Raw genomic sequence first — 20,191 nt, forward strand, 5'->3', positions numbered from 1 at the left:
GAGAAAAAACTGTCATTTTATCCAGGATTTTTCTCGTCTCACAGCAGTGTGCAGTTCAGTGAGGAAACTACCTACCAAAGGGCTGCATTTTTAGACACACACAAATGTGACGATAAGAAACCCTGCAGGAATGCAAACACATGCATGCTTTTTAAAAAGACACTTAAAATATATAAGTCTGAGTGCACACAAAAGCTGCGTATATATACGTACATGTATGTTGCTCTGAATTTTCTTAAAACTCTGGAGTAACAAAATTTAATTCTGCAAAGTCCTCAGGCACTTTTTGGAATGAAATCGATACTAATGCAATTAAAGTGGTAATACTGTTTATTAGGAGTACCTAAATCATTCATTTTCCTCTTGGCGCTATGGTATGTACTTAGGTTACATGTGAAGTGAAAGCAGCATCACCTGCAATGACTTCATGATAGTCTAACTTTTGATGGTCGTAACTCAAAACAGCTGGAACTTCCAATGTGTTACAGAGACTGTAAAGTAATTAACAGATATGAAATACCACTTCTGGCTTTCTGCCGTAGTCTTCCCTAGCTGTGCTCAGGCTTGAATGATCACTCAACCCCTAAAGTTTTCTTTCTGGGGAAGATACTGTCTGTGCTCTGCAGGGTGAAGGAATTGGGGGAGTAATGGCCAAAATCAGCCCGCTCAGCCCAGACTCAATTGGTTTTGTGGGACTTTTTTTTGGGGCTGGGATATGGTCGGACTTACTGGAAAGTTCAGCATCTCAGAGTTACAAGTGGGTGGTGAGTGGGCTCCTCCTGCCAAAGGGCATGTCCCAGCTGAGGGCTGCAGGGGAAGCAGACCTTGATGTAGAGACTGAGAAAGTGTATTTAATATTAGGTACAACAGTATGTCCGTCTTTGAGGGAGAGGTAATAAGAGTATTAATAAAAGGCAGGTGAAGAGAGAAGGTCCCTTTTTAGCTGCTGCATTGTTTCATCGTTGTCAATCAGCTGGGAACTCCTTGGAGATTATTAAGCTGCAGTTTAATAACATTGTTTCTGTGATGACTTTAATGACTGAGCCTTAGCTATGAGAATAACCCCTCTGTTTTTCCTCCTTCAACAAGCTATTGTGTGTGATTCAGTACATTAAAGAACATTATTAAATATAGAGGTTTCCTCTAATTAAGCCATTTGCAAAAGATTGCTTGTCCAATCATTTGCTGGTGATAAGTATTGAAAGAAATTGTATCTTAAGTTGAGTGGTACAATTTTCCTGCCATACTCCACAAAAAAAAAATAAAATAAAATAGAATAATAAAGCAGTAGGACTATAAACTCGTGCACTCAGAAATTAGATAATGCCAGAATTATGGTTGCATGAATCTTATTGTTACGAATAATGTATCTGTCCTTCGACGCTCCTGACCACGTGCAGTTCCCCTTCCCTCTCTGATTTTTTGCTCTGTTCTTCACCATTTATAAAATAACCATTTATTCTGGCATGTTCTCTTTTACAATGCTTCGAGTTTTCCTTTCAAGAGGTAAAAGCGTTTTCAGTTCTTTTTCCTAGAAGAGAGAGAAATCGTTTTACGTAGAAATTTTCCAACCTCTTCCATTGTCATAAACTCACCTGTAATTTAAACAAAAATGCTGTTCATGAATGTTGACGTAACTGCAGTTTCTTCCTTGTTTTGGTATGAGTGATGGTGTATTTGTGGTAAGGAATTATCTGGTTATTAAAAATCCTGGACACAGTTGCACCCATCTCTTGTAAGGCTGCACATCTTGTCTCATTCTGGAACCAGCTGTCGAGTTGGAGAAGCTTTTAATGTGCCCACCTGGAAGAGAAGTAGTGAAATTAGCACAGAGTATAGTCTGTATAGTTAGTTCAATCACTGCAGATTAGAGGCTGTTGTTCTGGTTTGTTGTCACCCATCATAATCTCAGTATGTGAAGTTTACACGTCCTTCCTGAAGAATACTTGAGAATTTAAATGCAGGTGTGATTATTAATTCCTTGTATCACATAAATTAGGGGTCTGTGCTTGAAGGAGACTTCAGCTATCTATTATTGCTTGGATAACAGAGCTATTCTCCAGCTTCCAGATAAACAAAAGGAAACCAAGTCGTTAAAAACAAGAAGCCTCTTCACTTTTTATCTTAATGGAAATAAACCTAATCAAAAGCCAGCGATTAATGGCTCTCTCTAGGGTTTCTATTCTTGAAGATCAGAGAATCACAGAGTCTGAAACAGTTTCCATTGGAAGGTGTGATACTGAGCTCAGATTGTGTATTTGTGTATGCTCAGCTAGGAATGGATCTGCTAAAATCCAATATTTGAATGAAGATTCTCCTCTTCAACAGAGAGAAACAAGCAGTAGCAGTACCAATATCTGCTAATTTATGTGTGCAAATATGTCCTACAGTGCCAATAAAGTTGTTTCTTCCCAGGAAATGCATTTAAAATACTCATTAGAGAGTGATTGTTGCACAAACGAAACAAGTTGGAAGGACTTCTTGTTTCTTCTTTTTTTTAAGAAAGGATTTTCTTGGTAAAGAAAAGCAAAGCTCTCCAAGAAAAAAATCCTGCTTTTTCAAAGAACCAGCCATTTGCTTCTTGAAAAAAAAACCAACAAAATCCAACAGCCCAAAAGCTCAGACTGAGGTTGTTTAGCTGGAATTTGACACGGTTGCCTCATTTTCTCTACATGCAGTTGCTTCTTGCAATGAGAGGTCAAAGCAGCCTTATGCATCAGGAGTGGCCTGGCATCTCTGCCTGCATTTTGAATGGGAAGGTGTAGTAGTCCTGTTGATAAGCTCTGTACCAGATCTTTGGGATGGTTAATTGACTGCATCTCTCCTGTTGCTTCCATGGTATACAGTGGAGAAATTTTAATAAACGTATTTAATTTATCAGGCTAACCATAGACTCGACAATAATTCATACCAAACAACCTGGCTCCATATGAGGAAATCTCAGTGTCAGATGCGCAAAGCCTGTCACTCATCGTTTATCAGGTGAATACATGAAACCTCTTTCTAGTGTTAAGTGCACATAAAACAATTCTTGTATCTCCGCAGGCAGCTTCCTCAAAGCGTTGTGTCATTCTGGACACCTTTCTCAGCCTGCACATCATTTGTTGGGTGTAATCTTCCACTTGACTTCTGGTCAGACACTTGACCTTTCAGTGCCGTCATGGGAAGGGCATCCTTTTTCACCTCTTCTTTTTGTTCCTTGTGTAAAATTTCGTCCGTTTGCTGTCTCAGGCTGCATTTAAGCTAGAGAAGCCAAGAGGGCTTCTGAGCTGGAAAAGGCTTTGTGAGCACCATTCATCCTCCTCCTCTTCTTCCTCTTTTGCCTTCCCTCTCTTTCCCTTGAAGGAAGCTTGGGCATGTCGGTTGGATGGATTCCCTGTTGTTCTCACACCTGTTTCCTTATCTGGAGTACCAAGTAATCAACCTCCCAACAGGTAGGTCAGCTTAGACACAAACAGAAATCTGACAGTGATTAACAGTGTCACAAGTAGTTAAGAACAACAAGGAACCAAAGACTCTTTTTTTTGTTTCATAGATGGTATCTTGTGCTAAAATAACTATATTGGCTTGGTTTAGCACACAGTCATCTCAGGGTGCCTGTAGCAGTGCAGTCATGTAACAGCCATGAAGTGTTGTACAGTGGAACTTAAAACTGGGGTCAAGGCCCCTTGTGTTATTAGGAAAATACCTCTGCTCCAATGGCTAACTGCAGGAAAGACCAGCACTGATTCAGATGCTGACTTACCAGGGTGCTAAAGCAGCTTCAGCCATCATTTAGTAAGCCAGCCATCACTTCATCTTTTCCCAGCGAAAGTGTCCCGAGACCCATGATCACTTCTCACAGGCTCTGGCTATCTGAGGCAAATTGATAAAAGGCAATGTGTTTTCCCATGGTTATTACTTTCCTAAAACCCTTCCAGACTGCTGGCATTATTTTGTTTATGAGGTGGTAGTTTGTGCACTTTTATGTCACCTGGAAAGCGAGATTTACTTGATGGAAGCTCCTAAATGCAGAGAAAGCAAAAGGCATTAATCTCTCCAATTGGAAATTCTGTGAGTGGGCAGCTGTAAGATGATATGCTTTGAGTTTCTGCAAAATGTAGCTACTGCTAAACAGCCCAAATGGTGAAGCATTCTCTAACAGCATAATGCTTTGATTTTAATCTTTCTGATCTAATTTATGACTAAATTTTCCCTTGGGAGATGATGCAATAAGCTCTCCTGGAAACCACTTTGCAAATATGTTGAAGGCCAATCAGGTATTGCAGTTATAATGTCAAAATCCTTACTGACTTGTTCAATACATAGTCATCCATACCTTTCCTCAGGGCAGTTTGTCGTGGAGATTGGGTTGTTACAGAGTGAAAGCTTTGTCTCCATCATAATGTAGCTCAGTTTAGCCAGCTTAGGATTCATTGCTTGTGCTCAGGCAGCCTGTGTACCTGAAAGTCACACCCTTCCTTAGCAAGTACCCTAGCAGAGGAATCATGTTTTAGGCAGGAAGCATAAGGGGACTCTCAGATATTGATGTAAGCCTGTTCAGTTTCTGTGTCCTATGCTTTTACTAGCTCAGAGCCTGCCTCACTTGCTTCAGGTATGCAGCAGGTAAATGTACAGCTACACAGTTAATTCTCTAGTCTTCCCATAGGACAAGGCCCCCTCCTGGAATAACACAATGTAAAGACCAGCCATTCCAAAAACATACCTTTGGTTCAACTGCTCCAAAGACAGTTTCTCTAAGTTGTGGGAAAACCTTCACTTGCAAAGTTCTGATCATGTAACAGAATATGTTTCTCACTGAATGCCACTTTAAATTTCAGGGAAGAAGTTGAGGTGTCTGTGAGGTCAAGAGTAATGTGAAGTTGCTAGTGGTTGTCTTAAGCATTCGGTCACAGCTCAGTTTTGCAGTCGTGGCACAAGGCTCCTCAGCTACAGGTGTTCACAAAATACAAACTGCTAAAAGTTTTTCTTCTTTTTTTTGTAACAAATCTGAGTCTAAACAAGTTCAGTGTTCTGGACAGCAAATTCTCTGTAGCTGCCAAGGCAGCTCCGGTTATGATACACTACTTGCTTCCAGATCAGGCACCAGAAAACTATTTTTCACAATCTGTGTTCTGATATTCATCAATGTGCTCATACTGGAGGGATTTTCATTGAAGCCTGCACCTCATACCTGAAAAAAACGGTGGTGCTCAGAGGGGCTTAACATCACGATTTCATGAACGCTGACGTAATTGAAGAATACTGAGTGTGGAAGGAGACAAGAGCTTGTTCTGGAACAGTATTCCTGACATGTGTGCTCCGCGTCAGTTTTGACATTGCCTCGAAGTGAAGCATCCTTTCAGACATGAGAAGCATCAGTATGTGCTAAATATTTCTCGTGGTTGCGAATGGGGCTTTAAAAGAAGCTTGCAGCAGCCACATGCTGGAATCCAGTGCAACACGTCTCCTGAACTCTTGAAAATCTCAGTTTATCTTGCCATTAAGAATTCATAATCATCAATGAGCAATGCATGCAACAGCTAATTGAGCTCCATAAAGTGCATCAGGCTGACGATTTCCACATGGCTACAGTATGGATATTATTGTTTCCCTTAGAATTAGCACCGTAAATGCAGTAGCTGCTTAGAGACCACTTTGTGCTAATTTAGCAAATGTTAATTTTTTAATTGTCACAGTGGAAGACGTAGCGTGTTTCATCAGTGAAAATGTATGCAAAAAATCATGGAAATGAATTGGTGGCATTTTAGATGATCAGCACACTCACTAGCATGCTTGGCTGCCTTTCATAAAGGTAAATATTACGGCTGCCCTGAGAACTTGTCTAAAGTTTCACCAGTGTTCCCCTTAAGGGCACCATTGGCGTTTATTGTAATAAAAACAGGAAACAGTTTTATCCAGATTGGTTTTGCTCTAACAAATACGACTGCTTAGCTTTTAACTGATGGAAAAGGAAAATGTGAAACGTGCTTTTCAGGTTAACTTGAGACGTGAGAAGCTTCTGGAACAGATGACACGGTGCTAACTATTCCTAGTGGTTGAGCTCCTGACTTCACTGTGACACACTGACCTTAACTGACATGAGGGAGGAAAAAAAAAAAGATTACGTACTTAGGAAATGCTTTCCCCTTTGTGTCACTTGGAAATCTGACTTTTTTGGGGATTTCATGTAACAAAACCCACGGGCCACAGTGCAGGGCTGCTGGAGCAACTTGGACCTGGCTCAGCAGATGTCTGTTGTCTGGTGGCAGCTGAAAGCGTGAGGAGCCTTGCCGGTGTGTCCTGAAATGGATATTCCCTCGAAACAGAGCTCACTGTAGTTGCAACAGATGGCGTTAAAAGTGGGCCCTTGGCTTCTTCCCAACACGTATCTCATTTACAGTTCTCCGCCTTTTCTATTTCTCTTGGTGGAAAAGCCTACAAAGCCTCCCTGATGGATCTTAACGGGACATGGCAGTGCTTATGAACAGCCCCAGGTTCCTCTGCCAGGCACTGAGCTGCATTCCTGGGCAGAACAACGAAGGTTTTGCTGTGGTTTTGCTGTGTTTCACTCAGGTTCCTTTGACTGAACCAGGTGATTTAAGATTGCTGGTAACAATCACATCTTTTATCCCTGCTGGCAGGATAGCTCTGGCTGTTAGGAGGTTAAAATGCTTTACCTTTGCTCAGCCAGTATTAGTTGTAATTAACGCTCCTATGTTTTTCCTTGCAAGGGAGCAGGCTGTCTGGAGTTCGTCTGTATAGATCATCCACTGGAAGGGAACCTCAGAAGAGAACACTGTACATTCCATTTTGGGGACTGGTTTCTCTGCTCACCTTGTGCATATATAATGCTGAGAAATGAAACACAGTGTGCAAGAGGAATTGTCTTTGAATAGAGCCATACTGTCCCTGATGAAAGGACCCAGATTCCAGATGATGACATCCATTGTTCACACCAAAAAGCTGCTTTGTTTCTGTCCCCTGAGCAATCTGTTTACTGATTGCTACGTTGGGATAGACTGTGAGGCCCAGCTTCTGCTATCTTGGGGTGGTTTCTGTCATGTCAAAGGTGCCGCATCAGCCACGGTAAGGTAAATTGTGAAGAACTGCTTCCGCCATTTTGAGGCGGCGCCCGAGGGGCAGCAGCCGCCATTTTGCGGCAGTTCCTGAAATCCGACACCTGCCATTTGGGCGTAGCCCAGAGGCGGAGCGGCCGCCATTTTAGGGCAGGTGGTGAGGCATGGTAGCCGCCACGTGGTGGTGGTTCCTGAGGCGTTTTCCAGGCCCTGCCGGAGCGGGGCTGGGCTCCTGCAAGGTGTGAGATGTTTCAGGACACACAACCTTTCCTGCGTTCGTTGTTGTGGGAGCAACCGTCGCAACTCTTTTGTGGGACACGTGGATTTTAACCAGGTGAGAGATAGCATTAGCATAGCTGACCAGCACGGTGTTTAGCCTTGTATACAAAGGATGGGAAATTCAAATCACACCTAAACTCAGCACGAGGTGTAGGGGTGGAGGTAGGATTGCATTCTGAGAATTTGCATGGGAGCCAGTGCTTGCTGTAGGAAGAAAGGTGGTGTATTGCTGATGGAAACCATGAGTCTGGAAAGAACCTTCTGGATCTTGACTGGTACTTACCATAGTTTGTCACTGCAGTTGGATGAACCAAATAAACAAAGTATAAGGCTTCTCAGGCTGCTAGTTTCAACAAAGCTTGATCCTTTATTATCTCTTTTTTTCCTCCCCTTCTTCTTCTTTTAATCTTTAGAAATAAATTTGCTGGTGTGTGTGTGTAGTGCATGTGTTAGCAGTGCTTTGCTGAATTATGGCCATCTTGGGTGTGCTTGCTTCATGGAAAGCAAAAGGCGTACCTTAAAAACAGAAAATGTGGCTGTAAGTGGCAAAAACTGGCAGGGAGGACTTGGTCACGTGCAGTTTTAGAGCTGCTTTTAATGTTTTTTTGACTCCACTCCAAGTTTAAAGCGTCCATTTAAATTAATTAGATTGGTAATGGTATCCTCAGAACATGAGTGGGGAAATTCTCATTACGAGATATGATTTCAACATTTCTATTTTACCAGTGAGAATCTGGAGCGGCCAGCTTAAGGAAATTTCTGTGTACAATGAAAAAGAAATTCCTGACCAAACTGACAAAGCTGAAATACCTAAAAGCAAAGAGCTATCATGAAAGTGCTGGAAAGCCTCTGATTATAATGGAATCAGCATCCCAGGGTATAATGCAGCTCTGCATTTAATATTGAGCCACTGAACCGTGCATCTCAACATAACTGAAGTCACTGGGTTCTCATCAAAGTCCTGTAATGACACTGTGCTCTGCTTAGATGCCAAGTGACTCTTGAAATAGCTCCAGAGATTTTTTAGCAGCTTCAGCTGTAGAGACATCAGAAGGACAGCTACTGCCATGGTGTAAATATATCTTTCGTTATATATACTGCCGCACTCGGCAATAAACTTATGAACTCCTGTAAACATAATTAAAAGGTTCTTGCATGCTTACAGGTGAAATCATGGCAGCAGTGCTGATGCAGTACAAGAAAAGCCTGTCCTTTGTGCTGCAAATCTGTTTTGTCTTTACTTACCAATGCATTACATGATGCATTTAATTCAGTGCCTCCTATTGTTTGCCTGTGTGGTTTTGTTTTTTTTATGGCATTGATTGGAGTTCCTGTCAAGTTCATTATAGTTTGGGCATGCTATTTTAAGCGGAGTTTTTCTTACAGTGTATTGTTTAAGGTGTTGACTTTGCCAAAGGGAAGAAAAAAAGTGTTCACTTAAGCAGACAAGTGGTTGTGAATTTCTGCCCGTTAAATATACATGCTCACATAAATGTACGTATATGCAGTGATTACAGGCTGATGCAGTTATAGAATGAGGTGAGATTTAAAAACTGTATTTCAGGAAACATTTCTAGCACAGAGCTGGGAGCAGCTGTGCACAGGAGCATTATTCAGCCAGTCTCCTCTCCTGCAGTAAGGCTCTTTTGAGTGCTGAGATGGCACCTTTCAAGTAAGTATTGTTAACCTTTTAGATATGAAAGAAGTATTCCTGGTTTGTTTGGCTTGGGGGTTTGTTTGTTTGTTCCTTTTCAACCCAGCCAACCTATTGCCAGGTATGAGCAGGAGAGTTGTTGCATAGCTCTTCTAAAGCAAACAAAGTTTTCAGCCAACCTGGAGAACCAGCAATCATTTAGGTAATAGTTTTGATGCCGCTTTTGCTTAATATCTGGAATACGTGTGGTTCCAGCACTTCAGAATGAAACTTGAAGTTGAATCTGTGCAAATATTCAATGAATATTGTCATTTATTTATAAGTATAAGGTGGTGATAGTGCTTAGGGGCTTTGTATTTGCTCTTCCAAACATGTTCTCCATTTCTGTCATCTGTTCCTGCTTGAGGGTGAGCTCTTCCAGTGGTTTCTCTCTTAACATGTGTTCTGACCTTCAGTCTCACTCTGTACAACGGAGAGTTACTTGCTAGCATCTCTCGTCAGTTACATTGAAACAGAAATGGGGTTAAATTCAAGAAGTTGAAGCTTTAATGTATTTGAGTGTTTGTTATACCCATATCTCACGCTGAAGCAGCTGATGCGTGAAAAGTTCAGAACAATTGTAAATGGTCTGTTCCTAATTTATTTGTTCCCTTTTTGTCTTTCAGTCTATCAGAGAAGTCACAGGCTACGTGTTGGTGGCTTTGAATCAGTTTGAATACCTGCCACTGGAGAACCTGCGCATCGTTCGTGGGACCAAGCTGTATGAAGACCGATATGCTCTGGCAATTTTTCTCAACTACAGAAAGGATGGTAATTTTGGACTCAGGGAACTTGGCTTGAGGAACTTGACAGGTAAGTGAAGCTTGTAAATGTATTCACTTACTTTTGTATTCAGCTGTAGATTCATGGTTAGATAATGATGTGGAGTATGTCAGTATTTCTTTTCTCCCAGCTCAGGGTCTATAGCAAATGGGAGCTTAAAAGTTGGCTAAATATTGTATAGTGTATCTTGGACTGGAACGTAATCAAGTGCAGGCAGTGGCAGATGCTTTTAGGGAATTAAATAGAAGTGAATTTATTTATATTTGGTTCCTCATAAAGGGAGAACATTTGCTATGATGAAAGTTTTGGTGTTTGTGAAATGGCCTTTTTTCTTTGAGTCTCTAAATGTTGAGAGCAAATCACTGGCCTGAGCTGGATGTAGAGCTTGTACAGAGAGATGGGAACTTGATGAACTACCTTTAGGCACCCTTCTCTCTTCACTTTTTTTTGTGTCCTTGTAGGCACTGGCACACAAGTGCCTGCAGTTCCCTGTTCATATCTCTGAGTTGTATGGTGATGCTTTCAAAACTGGGAAGGTAAAGGAGTCTTCAGCTGTTTTTGATGGAGTAAAACACAATTTTGGCAGGTTTTCTGAGCAAGTTCTTTCTCCTAGTCAGACTTGTAACACTTCTTTACTGAGGCCATCAGGCTGATACTGGAGTGCTTCCCAAGGTCTCTAAAGTCCTGCCATTCCTACTACGCTTCCCTCTGCTACTCTCATAATCTGTTTTTCTCCTACTCTGTTTCCTGTTTTTTCCCATTCTTCTGATGTAGGGTGTTCATTGTGGCTATCTATGCTTTCACATAACACAGAGCTATAGCATCATGCACAAGTAGAATTTTCTACTTAATATACCGTTTATTGTCTGTAGGTCTCAAAATGCTTTGTAAGACACTTAAGTCCAGAAAAAACTGAGGCAGAAAGGTCAAGGCTAGAGATGGGTGGTAACCCTTTCCTTTTGGGTTGGAGGCGGTTGTTCTGCCAGGAAGTAAGGATTGTGTTTTCAGTGATTATTTATCCATTGCTTTGCTGCTTGGTAACATGAGTAAACGTATCTTGTAGGCCTTGGCTTAAGATTTTGTTCTTGAACCAGCTGCCCTGTGCCTGGCTCCAGAGGCGCTCTCTGGACGCTGTTTTTCAGTGATAGGCACAGCACCAAGAATGTCCACTGAATAGCTAGTTTGTCTTCTCAAGTGTTGTGAGAAAGTCTGCCTTAGCTCAGTCTTTGAATCTTTCCTAACATGCGATCATCACAGCCACTTCATCTAATGTAGGTGCTGTTTAGAAAGTCCTTTGGGATTATTCGGCTCAAAATGTATTGTCTCTTGGTAGTGCCTAATAACAAGAGCTTGTCTCCCATGGATGTTTAAAATAGCTTTTGGTTGCTGAGTATGAGCCAGTATGTGCTTAAAAATGCTCTTAGTGTTTTCTAAATAGCATGTGCCAGGGCCTCATGAGTCCCTCCAGCAGCTGTTCTTTGACCATTTTCTGTACCGGTTAAGAAACACCTGACTGTTCTAACCCACAACTTGCTTCTTGATGCAGATAGTCTCCCTGGAGCGTACTACTACTTTATTCATTTTCCTAATACATCCTTAGCTTTAATAGCTGTGTAAAAACAAGCGGTGTTTGCAGCAGTCATAATGACACCAGGACACAGTAGATGAGCTGTGTCTGGATCTTCCCCATGTCTACCAACTGCTCTATGTTTATACTAGAAACAGCCAGTGATTTGTATTGTATTTAAGATGAAGCAGTTCCCACCAGCTTGCATCCATACAGCTTCTAGTCCACTACAGATTTAAAGGTATTAACATGGAATGATAAAGTGCAGAGGCTGTTCTCGCCTTCCGATCGCCCTGGGTCTCAACCAAAGGCAGGATTTCATTCTTCTGCGATGTACCATTGCATTATTTTTAGTGTGTTGTTAACAGCTGTGTTTTTATTGTCAGATATTTCTGACACGCTTACATTTCATCTTTAAATGCTTGATTTTTTTATTTTATTTATTTTTTTTCCCCTTAAGCTATATAAAAAAAGGCAACTGTGATGGCAGTATGTTTGATCTGACAGGGAAAACACAATCCTGTTCTCACTCATGATGTCTGTCAGCTTGAGAGGGAGTTGTGGTAGTATGGCGCAGGTCAGGAGTGGGCCTCAAAATTCATGTGGCACTTGCAGAAAGCTTTGCCTGTAAAAATCTATTTCTCACTTGTTATAAACACGTAGTCAGTGATTCCACAAAAGTGTCAAAAACAGACATTGAACCAACTAAGTGGCTGCTGCCACCTCAGCTGGACTCATCTCAGCTTGCAGATTCAGCTGCCAAGCAGCGTTAAAATAAAGTGCAGGTTTGACACACTGAATGTATTATTCAGCCTGAGATTAGCAGAATAACGGATGCTGAGGGAGAGGGAATGCCACCTTTTTCCATTTACTTCATATGAGCTAGTGCAAATCATTCCTGTCTCTCCCATGTAGCTAGGCAGTCAACCTTAACTTATGCAATGAAAGGGCATAATCATTGTTCACACTTTGAGTACTCCAAATATAGAGAATACCTGATGGCTGCATTTCATTATGGCATTTATCTTCATGAGCTGGGAAAGAGGGATAACTCACAAGCCAGAACCACTTATGAAGTATCCCATATTTTCCTCTGAGTGAAGATGAGTAACAGAGATCTACAGCAAATGCCGTATCCTTGAATAAGCTGGGATCAGCTAATCTCCCCTATTGGCCTTGGTAATAGAGTTTCCTCTGCATGTGTCCATGCAACTCTAGAATATCTTAAATATGTGAGAATAAAGCAGAGTTAGCAGTGATTAGTTTGAGAACACAAAATCAGCAGAATCTTTTATTTCTTCCTGCTTTGCATAAATGGAGATAAATACTGAATTAAAATAACTGAGGTTTGACTGACAGACAAATATTGTAGCCCAAAGGATTCGGTCAGTGATGCCCAAAGTAAGGGCATCTCATTTGACCAGCAGGGAAATCTCAGGGCAGGGAACAACTTAATTGTACACAGAAGGTGACTGCTGTAAATGGGCTGAGCTCGTTCAGTGCTGCGTTCCTGCAACAGAGACTAGGACTGTTCCCTTTCTGCTGCCTTTCCTTGGTCCACACGTGTTGCTTGTTGTGAGTTGCTGCTGAGATGCTGATGCCTGTGTGTGACACCCAGCCTGGGTGGGTGAGCCTGTGGTATGCTGGTTGTGATGCATCCCTTGGTCTCTGTGGCTTTCTACTATTGAGTGAGCTGGGAAGAAAGCAGTATGTATTTTGCCTCAGGCTTCCCATACAACAGGTGGGCAAGGCATCAGCATCTCTAACCTTGGAGAGGGGTTGCTAGGATACATGGAGGAATGAGGAATTTGTTTAAAAATCCCTTTGGTACCCTCTGCTATCAGGGCTGCTGCGGGAGTTAGAATGTAGTGCCTAGCAGAAGTGGGCACAGCACTCGGTGTCTGTCCAGGGACACTCCTTCCCTGTTAGTTTGGGATTGCCAGATAGCATTGGTATCCCAGCACAGCACCGCTGACCAGCTGGTGGGGAGAAAAAGGAGGGACATCATGAGTGCGGCTGGTCTTTCTTCAGGAAGGGAAGCTCCTCTGTGCTGTGGCACAGTCTCTGGAGCCAGCAGGAAAAGGGTCACAGGTGGTATAGCAAGGCCAAGAGGTGTATTGTGTATGGCCAGAAGACTAGTCCTCACTCCCAAGAGATGTATACTCACACATCGATTATGTTCAGTAGCAGTGGTTGGACTTTAATTGCACTGAGGCTGGGATATTACAGTCTCCGAAGGATTCAGGTATGCTTTTGTCATGCTAAATGCTGTTGACTAGTGTCTGATATTTTTGCAACTTGCAGATCACCCATTTATGCTCAGCTTTCTTTATTTCAAAGCACCTTCGTCTTTTTAGTTGTGTCTGTAGAGTTGGAAGTGTGCAACCTTGTTTGGAATGATTATGGCAAAAGGACATAAAAGAAGCAATTACTAACAATTTATTGGTAAATGTTTTCTGATTGGCTATTCAAAGGATTCAGCCTATCTTAAACTCCTGCATTTGGTCTCTGCAAGTTGTTTGCTGCTCCCTCTCCTACCAGTATTTTCACACAAACTATGAAATGCATGTTGTGTATTGGAAGTGGGCTGAGCCAGTTTGTCAGAAGCCATTTGCAGAATGTTCCACATGAGCCTTCAGTACTTCAGATCCAGGAGGTCTCCTCAACCAACTTATCCTGTGACCAAAGCAGAGCTTGCAACCACAGGGAGGAGAAGCTGGGCCAAACCCTTGGCCTTAGGGCTCTGACTTGATAATAAACTGGAATTCAAATTGGCCCATGTTGTCTTCCACTATATGCCCAGGTGTGCTGTCGTTGTCACCAAAAATGCCATGTAAAATAATGGTGTCATTTGCTCTCTCTTGCTTGGCAAGTTTCTCCTTCTAACCTCTCTGCAGTATTTTTCTCTTTCAGTACATTGTTCAATTACAAGGAAAGAAATTCTCTAAGTTTCAGATGCTTGAAACACCCTTTACCTTTTTAGATATATGGGTAATCAAGATAAATCCAGTAATGCTGAAACCTCTTAACAAAGCAGTAGCTTTACCTGACTTCAGCAACTCACAAGCTCCAGCAGCACGGGGATTTCTCTGGCCACATGCTTTGCAGAGAGTTAAATGTCTGAGCAGACTAATCCCTCCATTTCAATCGCATGGGTCAGGAATGGGTGGCACTGCAACATGTTTGAGTTTGGCAGAGGGATCTGTGCTGAGCTACTCTATAACTTCAGTAAAATGAAGTCAGTGTTACACTGGGGAAGAAATTGTACCTCTTGTAGTGACAGCACTGCTGAGAAATCCCAGCTCCTGCTTGGGACAGGAAGGGACTCTGCCTGTGCTGGTTGGGACTGGCTATTTTAGGATTGCAAATCCTTGTTACTCCAGTAGTGTATCTTCTTAGGTTCATGTGAATGAAAGAGGTGCTGATTTCAGTGTGTGTTTTTCTTTTTTCTCTCTCTACAGTCTTCTGATTTCATTGATTTTCTTATTTTCTTCTGGCAGGCAACAGCTGACAAGGAATTGGGAGCTTTTGTAAAATAATTAGTCTTGTGTTACATGGTGTATGTAACCCATCAGCCCTCCCTAGCAGAGGGAGGGTTCAGCTGCCATAGGTGGCGGGCTCTGTCAGCACAGTGAGGATGTGAGGTGTGAGCGCTGGTGTGGCAGTGGAGCTCGAAATGGGCATGAAACTCTGGGCAGCAGGTGTCAGATGAATGTCTTTAAGCACAGGCGCTTCAGTGGCATTGCAGCATGTGTCTACCAGGCAGCACAGGCCTATTGACCTCACTTAAAAACCAAAGCCAAGGGTGTGAGGTCCCTTCTTTAGCTTCACTATCTACAGGCTGAAAGAGTTAAGTCCTCCCACCTGCTGTTTGACCAGCTCCATCCCAGGCTGCTTGCTCCTCCCTTGCACATCAAATGTGGTCCTTGTGGTGCCACAAACTGCAGCCTGGTCAACTTTGGGACTGCTCTTGTCAAAACCACTATGGGAAGTTTGAATATAGGTGGTTTCACAGCAGTCCAATGGCTTTAGAAGCTAGAGTGAGTGATGGTCATAGGAAGCTTATCTAGCAGTTTGCTCACACTGCTGAGACAAATGCAGAGCTGTCCTGGCAGGAAAGGTAACCTTGAGGAGAACCAAAAAATAGAAACATGGACCAGCAGAGGAAGGGAAGGCACTGCAAACAGAGGTGACAAAGTGGGTAACACCCAAACACTGCAGACTAATAGCAAAGCAAAAGCACTCTCCAAAGCAGTAGCTGCACTGGGGATGAAGGAGCAGGCAGACTGCACAGGAGCGTGGCTGATACAGAGCTGCTGTAGTGCTCTGGTACTCCCCAGCTGGTTCCACCTGCTTTGCAAGAGCTTCTTTCCACGCAGAATGAACCTTGATTGCTCTGAAGTGACAGTGCCAGGTACTCAGAGCAGGAAGCAGGTGATGCACGTGGACATGGAGCTGTAGGTACCTGCCTGCAGGCAGGGAGGGGGAGCAAAGCTATCACAGGAGGAGAACACACTGGAGGCCTTTTTCTTTGATGTTTGGGAATTGCTCAAGGGGCTGTCTTCTCTGAAGCCCTTCAGCCTTCTCTGTTTTTTTTATTCTCCCCCCACCTCCACCTCTGTGGAACTTTTGTAGATGTACTTTGCATTTCTTTAAGGCTTAGAGGACGGAGGGTGTTGGTCTGTCAGGCCAGCTGTTGCTCAGAGACTGTGCTTATACCAGGCTCATGTTGATCCTTTGGGAGCCGATTTCTGCTTCTGCCCATCAGAAATAGCCCTGCTGCATAATTTGGCTTTGAAGCCACGCGTAGCCCTGATGTGGGAGCATGGAGCGAAGGGTGGAGTTGAAGATGATTCTTTCTGCCTAGCTGGAGAGATGAGATCATGTTAGCGGATTGGTTTTGTATTGGGTTTTTGGTTTGTGTTGAACGGATCAGCTAAGCAATGCGTTCAGGCTGTAAAAGCTCTGGGAGCTGGTTCTGTCATTGGGCTCTGGATGGAGTGCTGCAGAGTCAGCCTGCTTCAGGGATGGTAATGGGCAGCAGTGGGCAGGATGCCGAGGCTGAGCTTACCTGGAGCTGCTCACTGCAGTGCCTGAGCTGATCCCAACACAGCAGTGTTAGGGTATGCTGGGTGTCCCTGGAGCATGCTGTCATCACTTCTGGAGTTATGTTGGATGCACAGCCCTATTCTCTATGCATGTCACACTGAGCTCTCAGTATGTCTCTGGTTCTGGAATGGAGTGTGCATGGGGTTCTTGTTTGTTTTGTTGTTGTTTGTTTTGTTTGTTTAGTTTTAGTCGAATTAACATCCAAGAGGGACACTTGAAGTAGTGGCATACTTTGTGTTGGGTCATGGCTGACTTCATTTCCATGGCTTGACTACCCAGGCCATATCCTACTGAAATTTGCTCTTCTTACTAGAAGCAGTAGTGGAAGAAACGGAGTGTGGGTTTCTCCTCCATTGGAGTTAAAACAACTGTGCTTCATTTCCATGAAATAATAATGATTCTCTTTGCCTGATACTTTAATTCTTTACAAGCCTCAGCCGGTTACAAATCCATTATCCTGAGCACATTGTTGCAAACAATGATGATAATAATTAAATACGATGTAATGCACAAAAGGCTAAGCCCGCTGCTGGCTCTTTTTACAGACCGAAGTGCTGGTTATTATTCCTTTTCCAGGAGACTCTGCTGCTCTGCAGGAAGGTGTCAGAGCCCTGCTGCCACAGGGGCAGGCAGCCAGGGAGGGGCTGGGCCCTCTGTTCAGGGGTAGAAGAGCTGCTGTTCAGAAAACACTCGGTGCACGGTGGATTGAATGGATTGGGAGGATCAGGGCTCGTCTCCCTTTCCCCCCCCCTCCTTGCTCATGCAGGGTTGTGTGGGAGTTGTGATGATATGGCTGTGATTTTGTTCCCTCCTGCTGAGTTAACTATGGCTTGTGGTAGCTGTGCTTCTGGTGGTCACACGGATGCACTGACAGGCCAGCCCTGGTGTGTGCTGTAGTGTTGCTTTAGCAATGGCTGTGCTTGGAGGCTGATCTTTAAGCGAGACTTGATGTCTTAAAAGCGAGCACCCAGCTAAAATATGCATTAGGTAAGGTTGCAAGGGCAGTATCCTGCTCAGTGCACGTGGAAAGAAGAGCTGAGAGGGATGTTTTAATGGCTGTAACTACAGAATGGATTAATCCCAAGGGCTGTGCAGTTAGCCCCATGCGAGCTCAGTAAGTCTTGCCACAGCTCCAGTTTCATTCAGGAGTGAGACTTCTGGATGTAGAGAGCTGAATGGTTTTGATTTAATATTCAGAAGTGTTCAGCTTCCCAAATAAAGATAATATTTTTGCTAGCTGAGAGATTTATTAATATCTTAACGTGGCCTTGGCTTTAGCCTTTTATTCCTTGCTTTCTTTAAAAAAATAAAAAAGTATTAGCGCAAACCAGCCTTGAAGTTTGGAGAAGTAATCAAAGCTCTGCTGAGCAGATTTGACTGTACTGATGTGTTGAATGAGCTGTGACCTCTGCTGACCTCATTCTGCTCCATTTCCCCTTCAGGCTGGTAGAAGCGGTTGGATGTAAACATTAATCTGTTAATTTAACTTCTGATATAAATAGAAAAAAACATATAATTGCAATCGCTTTTTGTCAGTGGCCTGTTCAACCTTACTGCTTTGCTTCAGAGAGAAGTGGCCGTTCTGCTGCATGCTTCTGTACTCAGGGCACTTTCCATCCACAGTGGATGGGCCATCTAGGTTATGGCTTGCTGAGTACAGCAGGTGGATCAGAAGGGACATGAAGACTTTCCTGACCATGAAGTGCATTGTCCATCAGCCCTGCATGCTAACTCTTCTTTTTTCACATTCTTTCCTGGTGTCAGTAGTCCTCCAATGTATTTTTCTTTGGATGTTTCTGGAAGGAGATGAATCTCAGATAGGGATGTTATCTCACAGCGTCAGTCCTCAGGGAAACTGAAAAATAAGGAGAGAATGCTTTCATTCAGAAAAAAGGAGGGTTGGAAGGGATGAAGTTCAGTCTGGCCTGGTTCGTATCACTTTTATAACCTTGTCAGGGGCCAGTCATGGGTTTATAGAGGGGAGGAAGGAGCTGGGCATATGGAGTTGAAGCTTCCATCTCCCTTCCCCAGCACTAACATGGAGAGATCACGTGCTGTGTGACACTGGCAGTGTTGTGGCTGCAGAGGACTTTCAGGCTGGAGCTTAGTCTCCCTGTGAGTGCCAACTTGCAACCAGGTAGTGCACTGTTTGACCATGCCTTACAAAGCTGTGTCAAAAATCTGATTCCTGTCTGTTCTTGGTATCCATAGGAGGTCTTTTCAAGAGCAGCATGGGAAAGGTCTTCCAGAGCTGCTGAGCTTGCGCAGTTTGCTAGAAGGATGCTACCTAGTTTGCAGCATCTTGGAGGTTGCTGATTCCCTTTTTCTTCAGCATATGAGCTGGGGGTGGTGCCGATGTGCCTTGCAAGCACTACGTGATGGTGGTTTTGCTGCCCCAACAATGAGAGGTTGGTGACACCAGGTTCTGATGGCAGGTTTCATATCTATCTGATTTGGGATGTGCTGCAGACACCGGGTAGCCTGCTAAGAGATAGGCAAGTTACTTTCTGATATGGGTAATTAGTGTCATAATCTAGGATCTAACTGTAGCCTGCAAAGAAAACTTACTTGGGTTTAAGTAAAATTACCACCTAACAAAACTGGCTAAATTGAAGCAAACCCCACATGAATGTACTTCTATATCCATTTACAAGTGCCTTGTATTGATTTTTGCCTACTGCAGCAACTCAGATGAGCTAAATTGATGTCTGTGCACTAAGTTAAGTGGATTCACGTGGGATTTCATACCTGCTGAGCTGACTTGACTTCAAAACTGATTTTAGTGAAACCAGTGTAAGCCTTGTGTGAGACAGAGTCCTTTCTTGTTTGTTGCTACTGCTTTGACCAGGAGTTACATGACAAATTAGGGAGAAATGAGATGCAGCTGAAGGGGAAGATTGTGTCTCTTGCTTTGCTGGCTGTGGTGCCCTACTAGCCTTGTCCGTATTTTCAACTTGAAGTGGTACTAAGTTTGCCAACATGGCTTAGTATTCATTTTTACTGGAAGGCAGAGATTGGAAAAAGATGGTTTATTTAATCCTTTTGCTCTCCTATGCATTGCTGTCTATGTCTGGAGAGAGCAAAAGAAACAAATGCCTGTAAACTTACTTCTATACAGTCTTGTTTCATGCCCCTGAATACAGCAATTTGCTTAAGAGCTATTATTCTTGCCATGTAATATCCTTCAGTCTTGGCTGTGTTATCAGGCTGTTTTTCTGATGTACCAGAGTTCTTCCAACTCTAAGTTGTCAGGTTCATGTTGTCTTGGCCACCATGGGCTAATGTGAAGTGCCTGAATCAGTTCATCTGAAGACTGACCAAAACAGCTTCAGCAGAAGGGAACTGAAATCTAACCCATCATCTTTCTGAACTGGCCACTTGCCTGCAGTGAGGGCCACATTTCACCTTCAGGCTCCTTAAAGATAAGGTGTAGAAGTTGACTGCTGGTGTACAAATCTCCACAGGCTCACAGACTGCTGGTTCATAAGTTACTGTGGAGCAGTGGTAAGAGGATGTTTGTGTTCTTCTCTTTGCTCCCCAGATGGCCCACAGGAATGTGTTGTACCAAATTTTACTAAAGCTTGGTGATATTATAGTATCAAATCCCAACAGCACAACCTCTTGAAACTTCTTTGGATAAACATAGATATTTCTCTTAGCTGTTAAAAGTATTTCTGTCCCGACATTTCTATGTTGAGGACA

General features: G+C 43.1%; 1 protein-coding gene across 3 annotated transcripts in view; it reads left to right on the forward strand.

Annotated features, from left to right (window-relative positions):
* The window catches only part of ERBB4 (erb-b2 receptor tyrosine kinase 4), a 481,597-nt gene that overhangs the window by 229,779 nt on the left and 231,627 nt on the right, over positions 1–20,191 (forward strand). For all 3 annotated transcript variants that reach the window (XM_072342440.1, XM_072342439.1, XM_072342441.1), the window contains exon 3: positions 9,657–9,843. In XM_072342440.1, the coding sequence (XP_072198541.1) occupies positions 9,657–9,843 (187 nt within the window). The remainder of the gene's footprint in view (positions 1–9,656; positions 9,844–20,191) is intronic.

The sequence above is a fragment of the Excalfactoria chinensis genome, chromosome 7, assembly GCF_039878825.1.
Source record: "Excalfactoria chinensis isolate bCotChi1 chromosome 7, bCotChi1.hap2, whole genome shotgun sequence".
Taxonomy (NCBI): domain Eukaryota; kingdom Metazoa; phylum Chordata; class Aves; order Galliformes; family Phasianidae; genus Excalfactoria; species Excalfactoria chinensis.